This window comes from Phyllobates terribilis, unplaced genomic scaffold, assembly GCF_046119375.1.
Source record: "Phyllobates terribilis strain yellow unplaced genomic scaffold, ASM4611937v1 Scaffold_4__5_contigs__length_816908805, whole genome shotgun sequence".
In the NCBI taxonomy this organism is placed as follows: domain Eukaryota; kingdom Metazoa; phylum Chordata; class Amphibia; order Anura; family Dendrobatidae; genus Phyllobates; species Phyllobates terribilis.
In genome coordinates, this window is record NW_027362764.1 from 93,687,765 (window position 1) to 93,706,302 (window position 18,538).

The 18,538-nt window shown below is 41.8% G+C and overlaps 1 protein-coding gene across 1 annotated transcript in view; it reads right to left on the reverse strand.

Annotated features, from left to right (window-relative positions):
- Positions 1 to 18,538, reverse strand: part of PARD3 (par-3 family cell polarity regulator) — a 693,471-nt gene that overhangs the window by 356,678 nt on the left and 318,255 nt on the right. Inside the window, exons 9-10 of the mRNA XM_073676896.1 lie at positions 16,112 to 16,150; positions 2,961 to 3,149 (exon numbers count right to left, since the gene is read on the reverse strand). Coding sequence (XP_073532997.1) covers positions 2,961 to 3,149; positions 16,112 to 16,150 — 228 coding nt within the window. The remainder of the gene's footprint in view (positions 1 to 2,960; positions 3,150 to 16,111; positions 16,151 to 18,538) is intronic.

The following is an 18,538-nucleotide window of genomic DNA, read 5'->3' on the forward strand; positions in this document are numbered from 1 at the left end:
GTCTGGGAGTTGAGCTTCACTCCATCCTCAACCCGAAAAGGTCCCACAAGTTCATCTTTGATGATACCAGCCCATACCAGTACCCCACCTCCACCTTGCTGGCGTCTGAGTCGGAGTGGAGCTCTCTGCCCTTTACTGATCCAGCCTCTGGCCCATCCATCTGGCCCATCAAGAATCACTCTCATTTCATCAGTCCATAAAACCTTTGAAAAATCAGTCTTAAGATATTTCTTGTCCCATTCTTGACGTTTTATCTTATGTTTCTTGTTCAAAGGTGGTCGTTTTTCAGCCTTCCTTACCTTGGCCATGTCCCTGAGTATCGCACACCTTGTGCTTTTTGATATTCCAGTAACGTTGCAGCTCTGAAATATGGCAAAACTGGTGGCGGATGGCATCTTGGCAGCTTCACGCTTGATTTTCCTCAATTCATGGGCAGTAATTTTGCGCCTTTTTTGGCCAACACGCTTCTTGCGACCCTGTTGGCTATTTGCCATGAAAAGCTTGATTGTTCGGTGATCACGCTTCAAAAGTTTGGATATTTCAAGACTGCTGCATCCCTCTGCAAGACATCTCAAAATTATGGACTTTTCAGAGCTCGTCAAATCTCTCTTCTGACCCATTTTGCCAAAGGAAAGGAAGTTGCCTAATAATTAAGCACACCTTATATAGGGTGTTGATGTCATTAGTCAACACCTCCCCTCATTACAGAGATGCTCATCATCAGATTTACTTAATTTGTAGTTGTCTCTCAAGCCTATGCAGCTTGGAGTAGGACAACATGTATAAAAAGTATCATGTGATCAAAATATTAATTTGCCTAATAATTCTGCACGCGGTGTGTGTATGTATGTATACGTATGCATATATATATATATATATATGTATATATATAATATATATATATAAATTAGAGATATACCTGGACAGTGAAAGAATATTTAATATTTAGCCTTTGTACACCAGTATAATATGGCTGAAACAAAGGCATTACATGGAAACCATCATCAGAACTGGACATTGTTTAAAGGGAATCTGTCAGCAGGATTTCACACCCCAGATTATTTATATGTGCGTGTAGCATGTAGAAAGTCCAGCATTATCTTTCCATGACTAGTCTGTTCCTCCATCACTGAGAAATCAGCATTTGAATTGATATGCTAATTAAGCTGAAGGACTAGGGTAGATCTGAAGCATCTGTCAGTCCAGCTCTATTCCCCGCTCAGCACCACCTCCTCCTGCCTGACAGACGGCTCCTTTGCATGAAGTCACACAGCACAAAGTTGTTCGTTAAGCAGGAGGAGGCAGGGAATAGAGCTGGAGTGACAGAGGCTTCAGATCTACAAAAGCCTTTAAACTTCATTAGCATATTAATTCAAACACGGATTTCTCAGTAACAGAGGCCTGGAGTGTCTAGGTAATGGTATTGCGGAATTTACCATTGAACGAGCTACATGCACATATAAATAGTTTGGGGTGTGTAATCCTGAAGACAGATTCCCTTTAATTCAGGGTTTTGTGTTACATGCATTTGTTAAAAAAAAATTGGTAATGTTATTTTTATTCATTTCACTTTAAAAAATAAATAAATAATAATCCTGCAATTCTAAGCACAGGCAGTGTCAGTGCGCATGTGAACACAGGCCAGCCGAGCTCAGGCCGTGCGGACTCTGGGAAGAGAACAATGTAATTCAGAAGTGGGATAAATTATTTTCTCTGGGCCAGTAAAAGGAGAAAAGACTGTATGGTTTTATAAGGACTACATTCCCGATTTCCCTGTATAGTTAGTTTAAAATGAATTTTGGGGGCGACAGACTCCCTTTAAATAAGGCTCCATATGCTCAGAGGCCGGATTACAATGACAGGTAACACCTTCATACCCAGCTGATAAAGCATTCACCAATCACAATGGGCAATATCACATTGCCATGACCACCCACCCTTAACAATGAATTTTGCACACGCTCATTAGATGTCTTAATGCAAAAGACAGAGTTAGTTTCTGACCATTGAGGCCCAAGGGCGGATATATCATTTCTGCAACCTGTGCGGCCACACATGGGCCGAAGAGGTAAGGGGGCCCATTTTGCATTCTTAGGAGCTCTTGGCCTGCAAAGGACTCATATATTGTTCTTGCACAGGGGCCCTTTTCTGTCTGTGTCAGCCAATGTTGAGGCCAATATACAAATGTTATTTTCAGAAACAGAAAGTTAGTCTAAAACACCCTAGTGGCCAGTGTGAAAATTGCAAGTATCTATTTTTTCTATTTTTAACACAGGATTGTGTTATGTAAAAATAAAACAAAAAAAAAAATGCCAAAAATATAAAAAAAAAAAAAATACTTTTACAAAAACCTGATTTAAAACAATAGGTCATTTTCTGATTACAGCTTCTCTTTAAGATGCAATTGGAATGTAAACTTTCAGTTTTAATTCTGTATTTTTGGAAGGGGGGGGGTTGCACTGAACAGATACTGATGACCTTTCTCCAAGGATAGGTCATCCATAACATTTCAGTGGTGGTCCGACACCTGGCATCCCCCACCAATAAGCGGTAATCACATCTGGTGGTAGCAGGGTGTTAACAGTTTAAGGAGCTGGAACAGCACGGCTCCGTACACAGTGTGGTGGTGGTTCTTTTTTTAATAGGTGCTGAGCTGCAGTGATTACAGAGACCGACCACTACAAAGTGTGGGGCGCTCCGCTATACGAGCTGCATACACTCCTTACATTTTGCCGCTGACAGAGCTGACTGGAGGGGGTGCTGGGTCCCTGACCCCAACCAATCTAATATTGATGACCTACTCTAAGGATCAGCTGATCAGCACAGGAAGCCACAGCTGTCAGAATACAAGTATTAAAATGAACAGCTGAGCACATGTAAAGGACTATGCGGCTCCATAACATTCTATGAATACCACAACAGAATTTTCATCTGCTCCATGTTAGTCATTGGTCACTTACTTTGGATGCGGCTCCACCATTAATTATTGATTTTACAAAAATACCCAGGTCAGCATGGTTCTCTTTTGACCGATTGCCCTTGACACTAACACCGAGACCGGCTGATCCAGAATCATTTAGTGGAATTTCAAACGTTAGGAATTCTCTCGTTCCATCAGGAGTGAGAACAAGATCGTCTTCTTCTGGATTCTAGGAGAGTAAGAAAAAAGCTGGTGTAAGGACTAAAAAAATAAATGCCAACTACGGTAATCATTTATTATACCATGTTCTTGAAGGGAATATGGCATCAGAAAATGGCCTATCGTTTAAATCAGGTTTTGCGTTAAAAAACATTGGCAAAAGTTTATTGGCTTATATATCACAATCTTACAGTTATGCCACGTTCAGTATTTGGTCAGTATTTTACATCAGTATTTGCAAGCCAAAACCAGGAGTGGAACAATAGTATAATAGAAACACGTCACCACTTCTGTATTTATCACCCACTCCTGGTTTTGGCTTACAAATACTGATGTAAAATACTCACCAAATACTGAACATGTGAACGTGGCCTTAAAGGGGTTGTCTGGTCCAAACAGATAAGTCTGCAGTCACTCTGTGCGACTGTAGACTTATGAATTCCGCCAGCGCATGAGCTGTGCGCTGCTGAGATTCGCTGGTCTCTTACTCGGGAGCGGAGGGTATGTATGAGTTATACTGCACCCTGTATCATGCCATCTAGTAGGCCACACCCACTGGTCAGCCTCGCTCAATACAAGTGCATGGAGAGCGAGACCACGCCCACTGGACTGGAGTACTTAAAACTCATACACACCCTCCAGTCCCGACTCAGAAACCGGTGAATCCCCGCAGCGCACAGTGCGTGTGCTGGCGGGATTCATAACTCTGCAGTCACTTGGCATGACTTATTGGTTTGGACTGGACAACCCCTTTAAGCAAAGTCTTGCAGTTTTCACACTGGCCAATGGGAATATCACTCACAATAGATTATGTCTCAGGTCCACCTCCTCCCAATTCCTTTCATAATGACCACTGCACACGCTCATTAGATGTTTCAATACATTTGCAAGATTTCTATATTTTTTAATATATTATATGAAAGAAAAAAAATAATCACATTTAAAACAGAAATCTGACGATCAAATGCTTTTGAAACATTTATTATAAAAAACACAGCATTTTTTTCCTCTAAATAAGCGGCAAGAATAAAAAAAAAGTGCAGAAATACGGTAAGTAAAAAAAAAAAAATCTAATTCACAATAGAGTGCAAGGTGTTTGGTGGATACATACGGTAAATTATATTAAACAGGGCCAGCACTAATGAAAGGTGTTCACACGTTGTCTCATGTAAACTGTAGATGTAAAAATGTGGCTTCTAACTGCGCCATAATTGCTCAATTACTAAATCGCACATTTCAAGAAAGGGGAATTCAAAATGTAAACGTGAAATTCCCTACTTACCTTTTCTGAAAAAGTGAGAATTTAATGAGGAATGAAACAAAAAATGTAACTACATGTCCGTTCTGCTTGCAAACACATAGTCACAGCTCCTAGCAGTAGTACGGCCTCAGGATTAGGGCCTCATAAAAGGGGGGATTTTTATTAATTCTAGCAGATCTATGATGGCTCCTTTTCGTCTTCATTAGCTTCCCGTTTAATTGTTAGGTTCAACTTCAAATGTTTCTCATTTAGTTGTATCCTACTTCCACATGTGTATCTTGGAAGACGTTTCTCACAAGGCAGGGATACAACTGCAATGACCTTTTCCATCATTGTCCTGATTCAGCAGAGCGCTGGATGAAACACTGAGCGCTGCTCTGGGGGCTACATTCCGCTTAAATTATGGGAATTGGACAGAAGTTTGCCTGATTACAACAATTGATTACGTAAAGAGGTTTTCTGGTTTCTGAAATCTCCTGTCCCCACCATAGGCAATTTGTTTTAACAAAATGACCCGTGCTTTACATAACCTCCCCAGGTCCAACACTGAGGCTCCATCACTGCAGCCAATCAGTGATCTCAGCAGCTCATGCAGTCTACTTTGGTAAAGCTGCTGAGCTCAGTTATTGGCAGCAAAAGGTGTTGATGTCACATCGGCGCTGCAGACAATTGGAGCAGTGGTGGAGACTCGGCAGTAGACCTGGGGAAGGCAAGAAAAGCGCAGTTTGTCTTTTTTTTTTATAACAAACTGCTGCCAAGGTAGAGAGGTTTTCCTTTAAAAGGGTACAAGGTAATTGCAATCCAGGCAATATCCAGATTTATGGTAGGGGTAGACTGTTTATTATTAATAAATTAACATTAATGAATTATTGTTTAGGGAACAGAAATGTATACTGTATACAAATTTAATAATGAATTCAATAGGATCTGTATACGCCTATATGGAGTAAGCTCCCCCTTGTGGCAGCACCAAGAATACAGAATTTTACACGCTGTTTGTGAGGAATCCAGGGATTACAGAGCTTTAACCCTTGGGGCTCATGCAGACGTTTTTTGCAAAGCGGTCCGAACACAAACTGCAATGAACAGACTGACTGCAGGTCTCCGGTCAGAGCACGACCGCATCATATATATATCTATGAGGCGGTCATGCTCAGTTCAGAAGAGCCGCAGCCAGTGTGTGCATTGCAGTCCGTGCTCGGATTGATTTGCTCAGACGTCAGCATGAGCCTTTAGCCCTTACCGTGGGTCTAATGAATAGCAACAAAAGGACCTCTGATACTGCCAATTCGGATGATTGAACCAGCAGTTGGAGTTAGATTTGCAAGCTTAAAAGGAGTCTATCAGCAGAAAATGACTGTTCAAACAAAGAACAGGCACTTGGCATGGTCAACAGTCCAGTGCACCATCCTACCCAATTGTTTTTCAACTGTCTCGAGCCTCTGTGAAGTCAGAGCTGTCAATCAAGAAAGAGAGGGTAGGAAATAGATGCAAAACAAGCAGGCGGAAGGTGCATTGAGCTATTTGGCCACGATAAGGGTGCACCAAGTGCCTGTGCTAGGTTTCAACAGTCATTTTGTGCTAACAGACTTTAAGATGGGTGCAAAAATACACCATTATTTCACAAAAACATAGAATTGGATCATCACGTTTTAGAGAATTTGGTGTTCAAAGGTGGACATTTACTTCTCTATAAGAAGGGTGCATATCCAAGTGAATGGGAATGAAACAAAATAATACATCATTAAAAAAAATGGACGAAATATTGGTAAAGAAGTCAGAGAACTGGTATTATAACGTTCCATATGGGTTTGGCTTTACTCTATTTAGGCTTGTCCATCACCTCCATGTATAAAAATATGTGACCAAGTTTATATATGACACTATCATTAAAGGGGTATTCCCATCTCAAAGATCCTATCCCAATATGTAATAGGTGTAATAATAATAACAATAATATTCGCAAATACCTCCAATTAGGAATGTAGTATAGTTCTCCTGATTCACTATTTCACTTACCTCTTGTGCAGGGCATTGCAGTAGCTTAGGTATCCACGGTTACGACAACTAAGAGCTCTCTAACTAACTGCCACTCTATGAGTGGATGTAACCATGGATACCTAAGCTACTTTAATGTCCTGCACATGAGGTAAGCAACATAGAGAATCTGAAGAACTATACCAAATATCTAATTAGAGGTATTTGCTAGTATCACTATTACTACACCTACTACATATAGGGGTACGATCTTGGGGATGAGAATACCCCTTAAGGCAAGAAAAAAAAAAAGTAAAAAAAAAAAAACAAAAACAATACACAGCTTCATCAGTAACAACTGTCCCATCCTGCTGCCAGTAGATCAAGGAGAAAATGCTTCCACCCCCAACCAGTTATCTCCACCACTTCCTGCTTACATATTCATTACTGATTCTAACTATTAGGTCTTTCCCATGTTTCATTCAAAACATTTACTTGACACAAAGGTCATTGGAAATGACTTCAGCTGATTGAAGCCGCTCATGTATATAATTTCTAATAAAGAACTGATGAATGATAAAATATGTTGAATACTTTGGCTTTAATATCACATTTTATATGAAGGTGACAGTGCAGCAAGTTGCACGCCGTACACTGATGCATTTATATGCAAATGTGAAGAACAAAAATGGACGGCAGTGATTGATTAGCCAAGTGAGCAAAAGTACAACAAAATATAAAACTAGCGACTGCAATTCTTTTGAGAGATCTATTATGAAAAACTAAAGATCATGCTTTGTACGTCAGCCAGATACACTGCTTCAATACGAAGCTTATTTTTTGTAAATTTTTGTGCTTAAAAGTTGATAAATAACTTTTTATTTAAAAAAAAAAAAAAAAAAAGAAAGAAAAAGGATGTCCATACTTTTGTAATGGCAAATTAAAATAAATATCAATGTGTTACAGATAAAGAAAACATATTTGTTAATTATATTTTTTATACTGAAATTTAATTTAAATCTAATCCAAATTAATGAAGTTCTATGTTTTACACATTTGTTTGCATCACTGCTCAAAGCCACGTGTAAAAATCCCAGTTGGCCTCCAGTCTACCCCACCCAAATTTTTGGCTAGTCATATCACAACACACATTCCTAAAATTGAAATTGAAACATCAAGAAGGAGAAGTCTTGGGATTGTGGAAATCACAGGATGGATAGACATGTTAATGATTTGCAAATGATGAAAAATCAAAACATCTCGATTTACTCAGTATCGAGTATGAGTGGCAAGTGCAAAAAGCCCTGCACTAACAACCTTGGCCACTCTCAATGCGTTTATTAATTGGTTGTATGAGGAATGTTCTGCCACGCTTAATGCCTTTGGGCAAATAATCAAGATCCACTGCAGCTCCCTTTGCAATTCTCAACAAATGACGTCCCAATATGCTTGATGGGAGACAATTCTTGGAACACTGCAGGTCACGGTAGCATGTTTAGCACACAAGCTGCTCACAGTAGCGGCCTGGTGTTGTCATGTTAAAAACTGCTCCTGGGACACTTTGGAGAATGATTTTGAACGGCTGTTTTGAATAAATCCTTATTAATGTGCAGCATTACTAGTTTGCCTTTGGCCATGTGGGTTTATATTTCCCTTTAATAGTTGACAAAAAGCAGAACTATCCATGTAAATTACGTATATTGTATATGACCTAGTGCAAAAAAAGGCAGAGCCATAAGCATGAGGGCAGTACAGTAACACACGGTGTCCGATTAATCATTAGCGTTTTTATTTAAATCTATTTTCTTTTTTTGGCTGGTGATATTTGTTGACTTTTTTTGTGCCAAATTCTACAAAAATGCTGCACACTGTTCATGAGTTTTGAGCAAAATCAGAAATGCCCTTTTTTTCTATTATTATTTCTATTATTTATTCTACTTTAGAGATTATCTTTATTTTTGTCTTATTCTTGCAAATTTTTAGTGCAAAAAGTTTAATTTTCTGCTAAGTTTTGCAAAATTTCAGACGCATATAAAATCACTCCAGCGGGAAGGACTGGAGCACATTAATCAATTTAGATTTTTTAAAAAGTTGCTAAATCAGTCAAAAACATCTAGAAAACCCAAACCTGGCCTCCCAATGGCAAATATTAAACAAACTAAAAAACAAACAGGTGAGAGCATAAAACAGACTTTAATAAAAGCCGCAAATTAGAAGATTACCGTATATACTCGAGTATAAGCGGAGTTTTTCAGCACATTTTTATATAATCGAGTATACAGAAATTCCGTTGGTGAATAGTGTGGGGGAGGATCGGGGGGTACAGCGGTGCACACGCAGTAAGCAGCTGCTGCAGCTACCATGTGTGCCCACTCCCATGGGCGTGGAGAAGAATATTCATTAGCTTTAGTAGTGGGCACAGAGGAGGGCCGAGCTGCAGCTACTAAAGAGAATGCATATTCAACTCTCCTCCACGCCCATAGTCCCGGCGTGGAGAGGAGTGAATATCCCCGCAGTTCACCTCGCCGTCTGAGCCATGCGCTCCTCAGATGCTGCCATGAGCTGCTGCAGGAGAAGAGAACGTAGAGCTGGAGCAGAGGTGAAGAAGGAAGGTGAGTATAAGTATTTATTTTTAATGTGTGCAGTGATGGGGCATACATACCAGAATTGGGGGATGAGTGGGCCATACATATCAGGACTGGGTGATGAGGGGGCCATACATATCAGGACTGGGGGATGAGGGGGGCATACATATCAGGACTGGGGGATGAGGGGGGCATACATACCAGGACTGGGGGATGAGGGGGGCATACCTACCAGGACTGGGGGATGAGGAGGCCATACATACCAGGATTGGGGATGAGGAGGCCATACATACCAGGATTGGGAATGAGGAGGCCATACATACCAGGATTGGGAATGAGGAGGCCATACATACCAGGATTGGGGGATGAGGAGGCCATGCATACCAGGATTGGGGGATAAGGGGTGCCATGCATACCAGGATTGGGGGATAAGGGGTGCCATGCATACCAGGATTGGGGGATGAGGGGTGCCATACATACCAGGATTGGAGGGGGGTTAGGGGTGCCATACATACTAGGATTGGGGGGGGGGTGAAGGGTGCCATACATACTAGGATTGGGGGGGTGCCATACATACCAGGATTGGGGGATGAGGGGGCCATGCATACCAGGATTGGGGGGATGAGGGGTGCCATGCATTACCAGGATTGGGGGATGAGGAGGCCATACATACCAGGATTGGGGGATGAGGGGGCCATACATACCAGGATTGGGGATGAGGGGACCATGCATACTAGGATTGGGCATGAGGGGTGCCATGCATACCAGGATTGGGGGATGAGGGGTGCCATGCATACCAGGATTGGGGATATGGGGACCATGCATACCAGGATTGGGGATGAGGGGACAATGCATACCAGGATTGGGGATGAGGGGGCCATGCATTCCAGGATGGGGAAATTTACCAGTAGCTGCTGCATTTCCCACCCTAGGCTTAAACTCGAGTCAATAAGTTTTCCCCGTTTTTTGTGGTAAAATTAGGCACCTCGGCTTATACTCGAGTATATACAGTAAGTGGGCTCAAATGAAAAACAGGTGAAAACATTAACAATTAGATAAAATAAGTCCAATAATGAACTATGCTCAAAGTCTGGTTCTCTATTACATGGCTGTATGTGTGCCATGGGCCAACTTATATGCCTCATGAGGTGCGGTATTAGTGGTAATTTTCACCAAGTAGCAATATGAAGGAGCAGGTCACAATTTTTCTATACTAGAAAATAAATATATTAAAAAAAAAGTTCAGCCTACTTCTACATAAATCTTCAGGCACAGAGACATAAGCAGAGCCCCACAGAAGTCTTTGGGTGCCCCATGATGACTACATACAACTTGTGAGGTTATATGGAGTTGTATAAAAGCCATGTGTAGGAGGCTTAATCATAAAAGTATATAAAATAACCATTTGGCTTATATTTAGAAACGCTGATGTTGTTTTCGTTTCGTTATAAAAGTACCAGGAAATTAATAAATTAAGCTCTTTCAATAATTGAGAAAATTGCAACGTGTCAATCCGTTGTGACTTTCGGAAGGCCGACACAATGACGCTCTTTGGTGCAAGTTGTTTTCTTACCATTCAATTTAGATTATTGCCAAGATTTTGCAGGGGAAATATTTTAATTTCCTCCACATGCCAGCTAACTATTACTGAACCTATACATTGCACATATACATTGAAATTCATTATTCTCATTATCTAAGCTATTACACCACATCTGGCAGAAATTGTATGTATGCACTTTGGCAGAAGCTGTGAAATATCACTTGCCAAACAGAATTGTATTTTCATGACTGTTAAGAAACTTGCATTTGACTCCGACCTTAATGAGAAACGATTGTGTGGTTGTATGTAGTTTCTGAAGTCTAGAGCGCCTCCCAGAGGTGGTAGTTAAGCTCAACTCTTAGGCATTAGGCCACATTAAGCCGTCAGTGGTTTTTCTCATATGCAAAAAAAAAGAAGGGAGTGTCATCTACGTTTTTGATCTGATTTTCATCAGTGCTTCAGTTTTTACCATCAGTGATTTTCTTTTCCACATTCATTTCAATGGGTGAAAAACACTGCAAAAACGCTGAAAGAATTGACAAGCTGCAGATTTAAAAAACAATCATGGTTAAAATCCACAATGGAAAAAATAAACAGCATGAGCAGGAGATTTCAGAAATCAAACTCATTCTGACGGTAATGTAAACTGAAGTGGTTTTTACTCTGGAAAAAAAAAGCAGTAAAATGTAGGGTGTGAACAAGCCCCAAGAATCATACTTCTCCCCTATTTCTTCATAGATGGTAAGCTTGCGAGCAGAGCCCTCACTCCCTTTGGTATCTGTTGAGTTACGTGTTTTTCTGTAATGTCTTTATTGTCTGTACAAGTCCTCGCTAAAATGTAAAGTGCTGCGGAATATGTTGAAACTATAAAAATTATTATACTTCCCATCCTTATCAGTGGCAGGATTACAAAGTCAGATTATACAGAACTTGTAAGGCAGGTTTCCACCAATCACAATAGGTGATGTCACAGCTGTCCTCCTCCCCCTCACTTCACACGCTCATTAGACCCCTTAATACAAAAGATAAGGTTGGGATCTGACCATTGTGGCTATGTACACGTGTTGTTTCCTGATACAAAAGGATGTACGATTTTAAAAATTCCCAGCGGCCGGTGTGTAAATTGCAAGATTTCTTCTATTCTTCTATTTGTAATACAAATTGTAATAAGTTGGAAAAAAATGACAATAAATACATTCAACATAAAAATCTGATTTAATCAATAGATCATTTTCTGATAATAGCTTCCATTTATAGGGGCTGTGTAGAAATTTAAAGTGATGGGCTATACTTAGGAAGCCTCGAATACTCCCACAATCACTTTATGCAGTCATATCAATGTACACATTCCTACTCTTGAGTATGGTACTGCAGCTCTGCATGTTCAATTAAGTAAGCTGAGCTGTACGCAGGTCACATCAGTGTCAGGTTCTTTGGGTGCTATGACCATGGGGGCCCCGGGGATTACACAACCTCAAATAACACTATTGTGAAGATAGGATAACAATAGAAAATCCTTTAAAGTTGAAGATGACTAGCAACCACTTATCGTGATATGGTTTTGACATGGCACACAGGCTTGATTAAAGTCTGTAACACTTTGTAAGGAGCATACATTTTTACAACAGGGCAAAGTCTAATTCATATGGCTTTTTATACAGGTGTGATTCCAGTACTGACCACAAGTTTTCTAACCCAAACTAAGCTTCTTCTATGATGCGGTTTTGTTCAAATCAAGACACCTGCATTCAGGTAGGGAATTGTGACCATAATAAGGACAAGAAAATACATAATATGGTCATGAATCCTTCCTTAAAGGAGTATTCCTAAGTTGCCCCCTGTGCAGCTCAGAGCTATGCAGTCTCCTTACTTCCTGGTTTCTGCTGCTCTCCTCCATGCGTGACTGTTCTGGGGAGCAGCAGAACTGTAGTAGTAGTATAATTAGAACACTGGGAACAAATTCTTCTGTAATACACTCAGGCTGTGGTTTGTTCTGGAGTGTACACTGTATTCACATATAGGGATAACAGGGCATTTGAATAAGCACAGAGCTGCAGACAGTGAGAGTCGAGAGGTGTAATTAGACCTGCTGTGAAAGCTACAGGCTGACAATTTTTCAAGATTTATAACAGCAGCTTGTCAGGAGCTGAGAGGCAGGAGGAGGGAAGCGAGCAGCTGTTGTACAGAAATCAATGGGCTGGAGAGAGGTGGCTGAGATATTAGTAGTTAACCTATCTTCTGGAATACAGAAACTGTGCACTTGTCTGGGCAGGCACTGGTGGCCATGCTCCATGGAAATCAGCTGTACACTATGAAAGATAAAAGGTCTCATTGCAGGAAAATGATAGTTAGAAGAAGCAAGTCGCTTGCAAACTTGATTATTTTCATACTGTCTAACTAATTAAAGCAATGTAATAACTTGAGAATACCACTTTAACATAACCTTTGTCAAGAAGGTTGACATGCTTCAATCTCATTGAACATTGTGGCTGCCTGAAACTTAGTCTAAAAATATCTATATTGCCAATAAAAAAAGCAATCTACACGACTTTTACCCTGCAATGAACTATTTTAATAAAGAAAAACTCTTCAATGGTAAACTTCCACCTTAATGTCTTACACGCTTAGCCCAACACTTCAAAGATAAGTCTGAGATCAATTTCAATGTTCACTTGAAAAAAAATAGATGAATCTGATGGGTATTTTCAAAGAAATAAAATTTATGGCATGTGATTTTCTTCCTTTAGCAAAATCAAAGCTATGTGAAAAGGAATCAAATAACTACTTCCATATGTCTTATTATTTGGCTGTCTTCGGAAAAGTCACTAGGTGTCTCTTTTAATATGTATTTTCTCAATCTCGCTCTTCTTAACCTGCTGTGGGGACGGAACAGAACCAACATCCAGTGCCGGCTCAAACAATAGCCACAAATGTGGATGCAACATCAAGAGCGAGCGCGATATTTTTATAAGACGGTATTAGCTAATTAAAACGATGCAAGCAGAGTCTCCTGCCGCTCCTGGAACTCTCTGCAGACAGACAATTGTTCATTTCATATCAGTTTTTATTCTCCCCCAAGAAACTGTTTCCCCTTAAGAGATTTGGAGATAAAATTACTTGTAAAATATTATTTTATTTACTTTAGAAATTGAAAATAAATGAAATTACCATTTTCCCGTAAAGCAAACGGTCTCAAATGTCTTTTATAAACTCAATCTTTTCCATCCTTTATCCCTTAATGTATTAACATCTGTGATGAGCGAGGAAGTCTTAACTTACAGAGAAAACATCTTACGGGGAAAGAGTGCCCCAATGCCATAGACCTTCCAAATATTTGCTTTAAGGGAAGGTATTGGTTTTACAGAAGATTATTTTGTCTTAAGTGCAAGAAAGAAAAAATAAAGAAATACTGGCACCCGAAGTCAAGAACCAACAGAATACTACGATGTTGGGCACAATTAATAATATACTATATAGACTTCAGTTAGGCTCTACTGTTACACCATTTGCCTTCAATGTCATGATTTTTTCTCAACATACCATAATGTTTATTAAGGATATGACCATATATAGAATTCAGAACAACCACCGAACGTCATACAATCAGAAAGATCACAATCAATGGAATATCGAAAAGTCAAAAAACAGAACCGTCCCTGATGGAGTCCATCACCTGAGCAATTGTAATTCAATGTCGTAAATAAAGGTAAATCTGTCAGCAGGTCTTTGCAATGTAATCTGAGAGAAGCACAATATAGGGGCTGAGACCCTGATTCCAGCGATGTGCGTGTTACTTGCCGGTCTGCTTGCTGTCATTTTGATACAATCCCTGTTTTTTCTACTGCAGATCTAACAGAACTCTGAATGCTGAGCTTAGTGTAACCCCGCCCACACCACTGATTGGCAGCTTTCTGTGCACACTGACAAAAAGCTACCAATCAGTGGTGGGGGTGTGGTTACATAGAGGACTATATGGCACGAGACAACTAGTCTTGTAGTGATAATCTGCTAATAAAACACTGATTTTATTTAAAACAGCCACACACATCCTAGTCCTAGTTAGCGACAATGCTAGAATCAGGCTCTCAGCCCCTATATCATGCTGCTCTCAGACTACATAGCATAAAGCTGCTGACAGGTTCCCTTTAAAAATTCTGTTGATTCCATATCATACCGCCACGTTCAATTCAAAGTTATATTATTGAGATATTTTCTCACACCAGATTTGCTTCAAGAGAAGAATAATCCCACAATATAGTGACATAAGGAGCCATTACTGAATCGGCCGTGCCACTTTACAGCCTGTGTAAAAATCTTTGCTAAGTGTAAGAAGCATTAAAGCCCATTTAGCTAGGGGGATTATCAAGTAATGAGCGTTCCTAAGAATGCTCGCTCCTGACTATTGGACTGTCTAAACAGGCCGGCAAATAGGTGACAAATGTGCAAAATGATTGTTCGTCAGTTGCGATTATTTTAATCGTCCGGTGTAAACAGGTGATGTGCTACTGATAAAAATATTCTATGAGCACAGAGCGATTGCATTGATGATTACTCTGCACATAGAATTGTCGTCAGCTGGTCAAAACTGGTCATTAAATGACCGCCAATCCGCTAGCATGTCATCGATCAGCGGTCACTTAATGACCATTAAATTAACTGGGCTTCAATTCATGCTGTCACGGATTTGGGCAGCATGAATCAAGTGACAGGTTCCCTTTAAACTGCAGCTCCAATCACATTATGTCCCACGTTACTAGGATCCATGTACCTCTGCATCTTGCTAAAAATAAGCTTTGTTCGCTGCTTTCCTGCATGGTACTCAGCGCTGTGCGGCTCGAAAGGCATGTACGGACCAACCTCGGTGCCGGAATTGTGCTTCCTAACTTGGTCCCATTAGTCAAAAGCAGAGGGGCTGGGTCAGAGAGCTCACTCCAGGCATCAACATTGGTCCATGGGACTGCATGGCCCCGAGTACAAAGCAGACGAGCAGTGTATAAAGATTCATTTTAGTGGTATGCCGGGATACCGGGGCACACGGAATGAATCATTAGGATCCTAATTAGGAGGGACATAAAGGGGTATTCCCATTTCCAAGGTCCTATCACAATATATAGTAGGTGTAATAATAATAATAATATTAGCAAATACCTCTAATTAGAAATGTAGTATAGTTCTTCGGATTGCCTATGTCAATTATTCCATGTGCAGGGCATTGTACTAGCTTAGGTATCCACGGTTACGATCACTCATATAGTGACAGCTAGTTGCTCGTGATCATAACCTTGGATACCCAAGCTAGTGCAATGCCCTGCACATGAGGAAAGGGACATAGCAAATCAGAAGAACTATACTACATTTCTAATTGGAGGTATTTGCTAATATTATTACACCTACTACATATTGGGATAAGATCTTGGAGATGGGAAACCCCTTTAATGTTCTGGCAACAGTTTAATAACGGGGAAAACTGAAGACAGGTTTCCTTTAAATTCTTCTGCGTAGAGTTTAATTCATCCACTATTATTTCTATCAAATTGAAACAAAAATGATTTGTTAATGTAAACTTTGTAGACGTCTTATTGCTATTTGACTTATCAAGTTCTTACCGGCTCTCTTGTATTAGGGACTGGATTTGCTTCCGGAATCTAAAATGGGAAAAAAAGAAAAAGTATTGACATATTTATTATAATAATCCATATATAATGCAAAGATCACTACAAAATGTAACAATCGTGCAACGAAAAGCAGAAACTGCTTTATTCCATTATGTCTGTGTGTTATAGTCGATGGATTTTTAAATTTTTTTCCTATTCATACGAAGAAGTAATGGGAAACAAATTAGGGGTTATATATTAAATGGACCAAGTATGATACTAAAAGAATACATATAATTTCTCATCATACATTCCTGTAAGTAAAAACATTACCACACACAATTAATTCCTGATTAAGTCTTTAGTAAAGGCACAAGATGAAATTAATCAAATGCATGTAAATGGAGGACTCAGAATATTTACCAAGGATAATTAGTCATTTACAAAAAAAACATGAATAACTGCACCATCTGGGCATGGCATGAACATCATGCCAACGTAGGGAACAGCGACAGCCCTGCGATGTGACTGGCTGTTGCTGACAACAACTCAAATACAGTTGTCACAGATAAATGATATTCATAGCTCCAGCTGTACTGCGAATGAGAAGCTCATCTGCCCCACACACACGAGAGCACCCGTCCTCCCCAACCCGGGCCACCGGGACTCATGCACAGGGTGTACGGCGCAGCCGCAGAGTCCAAACACTGCAAAGCCAAAGCATAAGGCTGGGAGAAATGAGCTTAGAATAAGACTATTAACGGTTTGCTCCCGACATTCCTTGTATAAATGATACAATGCAAAATTAGAATCCATTATATAAAGTGCTGGTAACACAAGACGCAAGGCAGAGAGAGACAGAGAGGCAAGGCAGAGCGAGAGACAGAGAGGCAAGGCAGAGCGAGAGACAGAGAGGCAAGGCAGAGCGAGAGACAGAGAGGCAAGGCAGAGCGAGAGACAGAGAGGCAAAGAGGCAAGGCAGAGCAAGAGACAGAGAGGCAAAGAGGCAAGGCAGAGCGAGAGACAGAGAGGCAAAGAGGCAAGGCAGAGCGAGAGACAGAGAGGCAAAGAGGCAAGGCAGAGCGAGAGACAGAGAGGCAAAGAGGCAAGGCAGAGTGAGAGACAGAGAGGCAAGGCAGAGCGAGAGACAGAGAGGCAAGGCAGAGCGAGAGACAGAGAGGCAAGGCAGAGCGAGAGACAGAGGCAAGGCAGAGCGAGAGACAGAGAGGCAAGGCAGAGCGAGAGACAGAGAGGCAAGGCAGAGCGAGAGACAGAGAGGCAAGGCAGAGCGAGAGACAGAGAGGCAAGGCAGAGCGAGAGACAGAGAGGCAAAGAGGCAAGGCAGAGCGAGAGACAGAGAGGCAAAGAGGCAAGGCAGAGCGAGAGACAGAGAGGCAAAGAGGCAAGGCAGAGCGAGAGACAGCGAGGCAAGGCAGAGCGAGAGACAGAGAGGCAAGGCAGAGCGAGAGACAGAGAGGCAAGGCAGAGCGAGAGACAGAGAGGCAAGGCAGAGCGAGAGACAGAGAGGCAAAGAGGCAAGGCAGAGCGAGAGACAGAGAGGCAAAGAGGCAAGGCAGAGCGAGAGACAGAGAGGCAAGAGGCAAGGCAGAGCGAGAGACAGAGAGGCAAAGAGGCAAGGCAGAGCGAGAGACAGAGAGGCAAGAGGCAAGGCAGAGCGAGAGACAGAGAGGCAGGAGGCAAGGCAGAGCGAGAGACAGCGAGGCAAGGCAGAGCGAGAGACAGAGAGGCAAGGCAGAGCGAGAGACAGAGAGGCAAGGCAGAGCGAGAGACAGAGAGGCAAGGCAGAGCGAGAGACAGAGAGGCAAGGCAGAGCGAAAGACAGAGAGGCAAGGCAGAGCGAGAGACAGAGAGGCAAGGCAGAGCGAGAGACAGAGAGGCAAGGCAGAGCGAGAGACAGAGAGGCAAGGCAGAGCGAGAGACAGAGAGGCAAGGCAGAGCGAGAGACAGAGAGGCAAGGCAGAGCGAGAGACAGAGAGGCAAGGCAGAGCGAGAGACAGAGAGGCAAGGCAGAGCGAGAGACAGAGAGGCAAGGCAGAGCGAGAGACAGAGAGGCAAGGCAGAGCGAGAGACAGAGAGGCAAGGCAGAGCGAGAGACAGAGAGGCAAGGCAGAGCGAGAGACAGAGAGGCAAGGCAGAGCGAGAGACAGAGAGGCAAGGCAGAGCGAGAGACAGAGAGGCAAGGCAGAGCGAGAGACAGAGAGGCAAGGCAGAGCGAGAGACAGAGGCAAGGCAGAGCGAGAGAGAGGCAAGGCAGAGCGAGAGGAGGCAAGGCAGAGCGAGAGACAAGGCAAGCAGAGCGAGAGCAAAGCGCGGGGGGGGGAGGGGGCAAGGCAAGAGCGCAGAAGGCAGAGAGGCAAGGCAGAGACAGAGGCATGGGCGAGAGCGGAGAGAGAGGACAAGGCAGAGCGAGATGAACAA